Here is a 9,073-nt window from a genome sequence, read left to right as displayed (position 1 = left end):
TTGTTGTGCGAATAATTCTTGTTTTATTTCCTCGTTTAAAAATTCTCATTTTTTTTACATAATTAATTATCATTATTCATTTTTAAGAAATGGATGATGGTAAGAAAAAAAATTTCTGAACAAAATTGACAGAAGAAAAAGAACAACAACAAAACAAAACAAATTTCTTTCTCCAAAGAAAATAAAAAACATCAGACAAAAAAAAAATTAAAAAAAACAACCAAGCAAGAACATTTGACATTTATTCATATATCGATTTATGATGAACAAGACAATCAATCAATCATAATCATTCATTTCATTTAGTTCGTACCTTCACATTAAAGAATTCTATGTCAAATTATGATTGACGATCGTCGTCATCATTATTTACGAGAAAATGAAATCATTGTAAATCGACCGATCATCATTTTCAAAGAATGGAATCATAAATTCTACAATTTTTTTTTAGTCGAAAAAAGAACTTGTCTGTCTTCTTCTGTTTTATTTTTTATTTTTTATTTTCTGGTTTTGTCATTAAAATTGTTTTAGTTTTTTTTTATTTCTTTATTTTTAGAATATCAACAACAACAAGTCTTTCGTTTTGTTAGTTGGTTGGCAATATGAAGAATGTTGATGAATTTTTTAAGCTTAATAGGTATTATAATTTGTGAATAAACAGAAAAACAAAAAACAAAAAAAAGACAAAAAAAAACAACAACAAAAAAAATTAACCGACAACAAACATGAAACATTCAATGAAATAATGAATGAAAAGCTTAAGTAGTTTATAAACTATTAGATTTTTTTTTTGGCAACAAAAAAAAAATTGAAAAGAATTTGACAAAATAAAAGAGATTGCTTGGATTTTCATCTCGAAGCAATCCATCATCATAACCTAGCTGAGTGATGTATGTTTCAAAGTTGTGAGTTTAGAAATTCAAGTTGATAGTTGAAATGAAAATGATTTTCATTTATTATTTGATAATTAAGAAAGAACTATGGAACCATATCGAATGATTTGTTACGGGAATAATTATTCAGGCTACCACCACCACCACCAATGGCAGATGATGATTCAAGATCCGGTGAATCAAGATCATTCGTATAGCTAACATATTTAACAGCACCTTCTTGACTATTCAATAATTGTGTCTGTTGTGATTTACTTGTTGTTTGATTTGTACATGGTGGATTACGTAACATAAGCATACATGGTGCAAATGCAAAACTTATCAATGCTGATGTTGTACATAAACCGGTGAAACCAAACCATGATACTGGAAATATTAAATCATTAGAAAGAGCACATCTTTGATTTATAACAAAATTTACCAAGAGTTCCGGATAAAACCGGACCAATAGTGAATCCGATGCAGAATGCTACATCACCAATAGCGTAAACGCTACCTGTTTGGATGGATAAGATTCATTATATAAGTCGATAAAAATGAAACTAACCATAAACCGATGTATGTCTGATGTCTACTAAATATCCTGCAAAAAAATATGACAATAACCGTTTCAGAAACAATCATGCTAAGACATATTAACCAAAACGCTTACCAAGCATTGGCATCATACTACTGTCAACCATTCCTGTAACGTTTGAAAATGATATAACAATAACATAAATCGAATTGAAAAAAAACTGATATCACTTACCAATAGCAAATCCAATTAATGCATTCGGCACAATAAGCTCAGAAAGATCGGTGGCCATAGGAATCTATGGAAAAAATTGTCAATAATTGATTCAATCCATACATATATTTATGTGATACATACATAAAGTAATGCTAAGCCAATGATAATCAGGCCACACATGGATGCAAGCCATCTACCCATACGATGTCCCAATGGCCCAAATATATTTGTACCAATCAGATAGGATATTGATGCAGGTAAGAATGCGGCACCTTGTTCCCAATTTGTTGATTCCATTGTATCCATCATCCATAAAGGCAACGATGGTTCAAGTATAGCAATTCCTATGAAAAGAAATGAATTTCAATTTGATTGACAACCGATAAATAAAACTGATGGATTGATTGAAAATTATACCTAGATTGGCAAACGTGATAGCACCGGCGGCCACAATAATATAAGGATCACGAATCAATGTCATCAATGATGCACCTTCTTGTTCTTCACGTACAACTTTCGGTTGTAAAACAAGCAGCTGTAAACAGCCATCCAATAAGGCAAACATTGCCAATATAATGAATGGCGCACTTTTACCAATAAATTCATACATAATACCACCAAATGGTGGTCCAATCAGCACACCCAATGCAAGGCCACCCAATGCAATCGCCATGCTATTACCTCGTTCACGATCATCCGGATATTTGTCGGCTAAAAGGCCCATACCGGCTACACTTGTAAATGCCGAACCAATTCCTTGTAATGAACGAGCCATAAATAGAGTAGCATATGATGAGCCGACGGCAAAAACTATTTTTGAATAAGAAAATGATTTACAATCAGTTTTTTCTGAGAAATTCGTAAAATTAAATCATCTTACTCATGGTTGAGAAGAATAACAATATTAGCCCCATAAATAATGGCCACGAGTAGCCGATTCTTTTGTTGATCGGAAGGTTATCAAAAAAAAAAAAAAAATGATGATAATTCGTGATTAGTCAAATTTGTTACATTTGATTGCGGTCATCAAATATCAAAACATCCGACAACGACCTACTTGTTGGTCAATGGGCCGACAAATGGATTGGTAATAGCCTGCACGATTGGTTTTGATGCAAACATAACACCAACTTCAGTATTTTCATTGACAAGCTCTTGATGTCTAAGTTCATTTGCATCAATAGGTGATAATGTCGTGATCATCGCCATAGTTGCTGTTTCCGAATCACCATCAGTAGTTGTTGTTTCAATATTGTTCATTAGATAATCTTCCAGCTGTTTGATGGAAAAATCAATTAAATTTGTTTTTATCAATTTAAAATATATAAACAAACCTCTTTTTCACAATATGGATTCAATTTCTTTGCCAATGGTGAATTTGGTGCCAACAATCGATTTAATAATTGGGATTGTTGTAAAAATGTTTGATCAATTTGTGATAATTTTCCATTCACTGGTGTTATTGTTGTTGTTATCGATGTTAATGATTCATTCAATTTAGCCAGATCTTTTTCATGATTCAATTCATATAGAAAAGCCGGTATTATTGGCACTAATGACGAACACAAAAAAGAACTTTGAGTTAATTTCCTGGTAAAAATTGATTTGAAAAAAAACATACCGACAGAAGTGAGCAGCATATTATCCAATAATAAACCAATGGCAACGATAACCAATACCAGCCGTCGTGAATCTCGACATTGGCTGAGAAGATTTTCCAATTTTTCCCATACTGTTGATGGTCCATCAGATGGTTGTGGTGGTGTTGAATTATTTTGCATTATTTCATGCAGTATTTGACGGAAAAATAAAAATGATGTTATGCAGAATGTTAACGGTAATATTGAATGGCAGGCTAATAAATCCGTAATTGAACAAAAAAAAAACAACAAAGATAATGAAGATAAATTCTGGTATAATTAATGCCATATTACATACATTCATATGAATATTTTAGATATTAAAATTCTGATGATGGTCTTAACCTGTTTAATTAAATATAAAAGATTTAATTACATAAAAATTCATGTAGAAAAGTAAACAAAAGTTAGTCATTATCACATAAATTAATTGTCATTGATTTTTAAAATTGAAAAATTTCATACAAATAAACTAATTTCGTAATGTTATCGATGGGAATTCATCGATCAATTTTAAGAAATGGTGAAAGTGAACAGGAAAACAAGAAAAAAAAACAGAGAAAAATCAATTATCTAAAAATGTCAAACACAGAAATAGGATTAATGATAAGGGTAATAATTTTCAATTAATTCATTTGGATAATCAAATTTATTTGATCAAAAGCAAAGAATGAAGAAGAATGAAAAAAAAATTGAATCTAATATTTCTGCATCATCAAACAAGATCATCAGATTCTGTTAACAACTGAATTGACTCTTATTGATTAACTCTTGGTGTTCACTACTGAAAAAAAATCAGCTATATTATGTTAGGTTAAATAATAATCATCGTGAATCGAATATGCATCCAAGTTCAGCAATGGAACGATTCTAAAGGATCTATTGTTATATATGGTTATAACAATAATGGATCGAAGGACGGAAATCAATCCGATTATTTGTGGAACAATTATTTGCCCATTATAGCATGAAATATATTGTCCGTATTTATTATTATTATTATTAAATTGGAATCGACTCGATCATTTCCCATTTTTTTTCTCTATCTTGCTCTTGACTTTTTCTTGTTCGTTATCATCATTGTTTTGCAGCAGCAGCAGCATCATCATCATCCAATTGAATTCAATATTATGCCCATGACGATGACGACGAGAGAAAGTTCATCATCATCGGTAGTGATGACGGCGACATTCAATTTGAAAAAAAAATTTATCTCTTCCAATTTAACAAAAGGCTGATATAAATTCAATGAATGAAGGAATGATGATTCGTCGTGTTGCTTGGTGTTCAAATTCTTTTGATACGAAAAATTTGTCCCAGGCCCAAATATGAGGAACAGAATAAATATAGACCACCATCAGCACGGCCACCATTGCTTATCATCATCTATGCTATCCAAGGATAGAAAAGTTCTGTCCCCCTTACAGATGATCATATCTGATGATGATGATGATGATAATAGAAATGTGAAATATAATGAGAAAAAAAGTGCCGTAACTAGGAACAAAAAAGAGATGAAAAATTTCTAACCAATCAACCGATTCATTCCGAAAGGAAGAGAGAGAGAATTCAGTTTTCATGGTCACACATTCATCGATTCATTCATTCAGTGATCCACTTACATACATTGAAATAGGGAATATTCTTGGTAACGACAACTTTAATAATAATAAATAGAAAATACAAAAGAAAAAACTCTCCCCCATCTTTCTTCATTCAATGGGAGAAAAGTCAAGTTTTTTTCATTTTTTGCCACCACCACCATCATCATCATCAAATCATCTAACCTAAACTGAACTTATTTCCCTATCTTCCTCTTAACAACTATAAAAACGATGACAATAAGTTCAATTATGATTATAATGATGATGATGATGATGAGCTATGAAGAATGTGGTGATGATACTAGTGGATATTAGAATAATAAGAAAGAAAAAAAAGCCAAGTCAATTCTATTCCTCTTTTATTTGAAGTTAGTGAGAAAAAATTTGATTATTATTAACGAAAATAAAAACGTTCCAAAAGTCCAGGAATTCACCCGTTTTTTTTCATCAAATTTCATCATCATCATGATATTTGATGATGATGAAAAAAAAACAAATATGGCAACGGTGTCAATTATTTATCAATATTTTCGCAATTATTTTTATTATTAAAATTGACAATAGCCAAAATGAATGAATGAATTAAAACGATCCATTACACACATGCTACCATGCAAACATACATTGAATCGATAGTGATCAATTGATTCTAGAGTATTGTAGTGGTGAATCGATGGTCAATCGATTGTAAGATTGGATTTCAAATAAATTTGATTTTTTTCATATTTTTAACACACACACACGCACTTGAAAAAAAATCGATTCAAGATGTTCAATATTATTAGTGGAATGGCCATTTGACATTCCATTTTGGACCGGAATTAATTTTATTCAGACCATTATATATTTCATATATGGAAAAAAAGATGGAATTTTCACCATTATCACCGTCATTGTTATATGATGATGAAGTTTTTTTTAGATAGATAACGCGATAGATAGTGAATAGGGGAGGAAATTCTTGTTATTTAAAGAACAATCACACACACACACACACATTTCGGTTTTCTTATCTTATTACACTATTATTGGGAAAGTTTGTGCTCGTAGTGGACGGGAATATTTTTTTTGGAATTTTTTATACCCATCTCTTTCATTGAAAAAATTTTGGCCATTGTTGTTATTGCCATAATTCATGACTGTCTCATCAGTATTGTTAAACAACAAATATTGAGAAAAAAAACGAGAATGTCAAAATGATAACGAGAGAGAGAACGAGAGAGAGAAAGAGAATGAGAATAATCGATGAATCGAATAATGAAAAAAATTGGAAAAATTCTATGTTGATGACGATAGTGTTCATTTGAATTTCAATATCAATCCATTTTGGTTTGATATTCATTCATTCATGATTACCGTATAAGGCAAGAAATCGACAAAAACAATCAGAAAAATTTGATACAACAAAAATTGTAAGGAAAATTCACAGCAACAACAACAACAACAACAAACAAGTTTTACATGCAATCAACCGAATTCAGTTGAATTAAAAGTAAATTAATCTGAAAAAAATTACAAATCAAGAATTGTTTCGTAAAGAAAACTTTTAAATTTACCTTTAATTCGATAATTATTGATGGATTCGACCGGGAAAAAATTTAGTTTAAACTATCTAGTTGGTTGATATGAATGATGGATGAAATTCGTTTTTTTTCAAAGAGATTTTCGTTTGATTCTGTATTTTCGACAATCGGTTTCGGCATTCACCATTTGAGTAGCATCGTACACTTTTTTACCAAAAAAAATTTATTTCTGAAATGATTCCATTTGTTTCATTACCCGTTGAACTAAACACCGATATTTCGTTTACGAAAATCGAATCAAGCATGCGTCATTATCTTGTTGCTTGCGTTCCAGAATACAACAAAGTCTGGTAATAATACCCGTATGTGGGTGTGTCGTACAAACATACATACACACACACATAACAACAACTTATAAATGATACGGTTATTCTTTCTTCGGTTTTTACCAACTTTTTTTTCATCATTCATTCGGATAATTTTAATAATAATTGATTTATTAATAATAAATTGATGGATTTATGACATAGAATGAAACAAATGTGACATAAGTTGTGTAAAAAATTGAATTTTCGAACAATTTTATTGCACCTGATTGAATTTATAGGGGAAATAGCGCCATCTGGTGTCAGTTTTATATGGTATATAAATTTTTTTTTTGACGATTAATTTAACCAAGTAATTTATGAGCCTGTTCATAGGATTTGGCCGATAGCTCTGGTTGACCATTCATACGGAATAATTGTGCCAACAACAGAAAAAGACGTGTGGATTTAAGTTCCACACCTAATTGATATGCTTTTTCCAATGATCCATTACGTACGAGATGGTAGAAAAATCGAATGGCTAATTGACGAATATCAGGAAGAATTTGTTCGAAAATTTTATAATCAATCGGTGTCATCGGTAATAGAAATGTGGCCAATGTTGATTCAATATATTTAACGATCATTTCTCGAGTATCAGCACTGGAAACGGATGATAATTCAGCAGTGATAAGATGTTGAAATATTAAATGTAAACAATGGTATGCCTGTTCATGTGAACAATTCCAATTGATTGTACGTAGAACATTTAATGATTCTTCATATTGTTTTCGGAAAAGATATTCATTGATTAGGTGTTTGAATGATAAACGATAGGGTAGAATATATAATTTCATACAGCAGCAACAGGTGGTGGACATATGGTGATGTCGATTCGAATTTATCGGATCTTTTGATCGTAAAATCGATGATAATGGCTGTTGTGGATGAACAATTGTATCAAATGAATCTTGACGACGATTTTCCACCATCAATACGACAAGTATGTTAGACGATAAGAATTGTAATCGTTTGACGGACATATTCGAATTCGGATGACATTCGTTTGATATTGATGTTCGATGTGTAATATTCTGAAAAGCAATATCATAGAATGATATTGAACCATTCGGATCACAAGTCACAAATATTGAATCCAATGGATATGTAGCCATATGACAGATTGGTTTACTCGAATGCAAAGCATACAGAACATTCTGTTCGATATTAAATAACATAACGGATTCATCATCACAAAGTAATAAGATTTTATCCTGCAATCTAGTAAATTCAGCACCAAAACAAAGTTTTTCCAATGGTATACCAATCTCGAACAGCAGTTTAATTGTAACAGCATTATCGCCTTTATGTTCCGAATTAGAATCGATTAATTCGAACAGTGAATAAGTCAGGTTATAAACGGATGTTTTCTGTTTATGTAATACTCCGAATTTATCACGATCATTTGCCACGAAATCTGCCTACGATTAATAGTTTAAAAAATTATTCACAGAATGTTTACAAAAAAAAAAGAAATTCACCTGTAGAATTTCACCATTAATCGAATGATCGAATTCGATTAGCCGAAAATCATCCAAGGCCAATAAAGCAAGGTTTTTTTCCATTTGTTGTTGTTGTTGTTTGGCTGTGGATGTGATGGGCAATGATTTTATGATTGGCCGATGTGGCATTCGATTTGACCATAATAATGTCAAATGACCAGATTCACATATGGTTATATTACGTTTGGCCAGACCACGACCATTATTATGGCCACCCAATTGTTCCAAATGTTTTAAACGATAATTATTTTTGAATTTCAATTTACAACGTGAATTCATTCAAATTGTCAAATTCAACCATAGCAATTAATGGTTCAACAAATGCTATGAGCACTGCATTACCGGTGATCTCAATGCTTGAAATACGTTTTGATGATAATTTATGCGGCACAATCTGATCATGACCAATAGCAATGATCGATTGATAATCTGAATCAAAACATATAGATGATATGAGGCCATGATTGAATGCAAAAACAATGCCACGAAATCCATTTGTACGCCTTTCCAACCATTTTATTTGACATAGGCTATAGTTATTTAAATAATGTTCTAATAATTTTAATCGTCGTCGAATTTTTTGTATTTGATACGGTTTTAACCGATCATTGTTTGGTTGATAACCATTCAATAAACATCTGGATGATAATGGTGATAATTCAAATGATGATGATTCGTTATACATGATTTGTTTATACATTCACAACTATACCACCTGATGATTGTTTTGCCACTTGGCAAAACGTTACACACTGCCACAACAACAAAAACAACAGTGCAGACGCGATTGAAATATGGCTCGAATTCGAATCT

General features: G+C 31.2%; 2 protein-coding genes across 4 annotated transcripts; both read right to left on the bottom strand.

Moving 5' to 3' along the window:
* Positions 1 to 479: 479 nt before the first annotated feature.
* On the bottom strand, positions 480 to 6,921 carry LOC124490108 (synaptic vesicular amine transporter). 3 transcript variants are annotated; one of them, XM_047052570.2, is made up of 13 exons: positions 6,427 to 6,921; positions 3,565 to 3,611; positions 3,248 to 3,481; positions 2,961 to 3,178; positions 2,684 to 2,901; positions 2,507 to 2,565; positions 2,044 to 2,436; positions 1,768 to 1,970; positions 1,645 to 1,708; positions 1,546 to 1,578; positions 1,441 to 1,476; positions 1,315 to 1,389; positions 480 to 1,259 (listed from the first exon to the last, which is right to left on the bottom strand). In XM_047052570.2, the coding sequence occupies exons 3-13, from the start codon at positions 3,405 to 3,407 to the stop codon at positions 979 to 981; spliced, it is 1,740 nt and encodes a 579-aa protein (XP_046908526.1). In that variant the 5' UTR covers positions 3,408 to 3,481; positions 3,565 to 3,611; positions 6,427 to 6,921; the 3' UTR covers positions 480 to 978. The 3 variants fall into 3 exon arrangements, with proteins under 3 accessions (XP_046908526.1, XP_075586589.1, XP_046908527.1); XM_075730474.1 differs by lacking the exon at positions 6,427 to 6,921 and adding an exon at positions 5,955 to 5,984; XM_047052571.2 differs by lacking the exon at positions 6,427 to 6,921 and adding an exon at positions 3,732 to 4,180.
* LOC124490106 (WD repeat-containing and planar cell polarity effector protein fritz homolog) lies at positions 6,867 to 9,042 on the bottom strand. Its single transcript, XM_075730473.1, is given in 4 exon segments — positions 6,867 to 7,590; positions 7,651 to 8,179; positions 8,240 to 8,542; positions 8,544 to 9,042. Coding segments are annotated over 4 exon segments (1,776 nt in total). The 5' UTR covers positions 8,961 to 9,042; the 3' UTR covers positions 6,867 to 7,063.
* Positions 9,043 to 9,073: the final 31 nt, after the last annotated feature.

This window comes from Dermatophagoides farinae, chromosome 4 (assembly GCF_024713945.1).
Source record: "Dermatophagoides farinae isolate YC_2012a chromosome 4, ASM2471394v1, whole genome shotgun sequence".
NCBI lineage: Eukaryota > Metazoa > Arthropoda > Arachnida > Sarcoptiformes > Pyroglyphidae > Dermatophagoides > Dermatophagoides farinae.
This window is presented reverse-complemented; position numbering and strand designations above follow the sequence as displayed.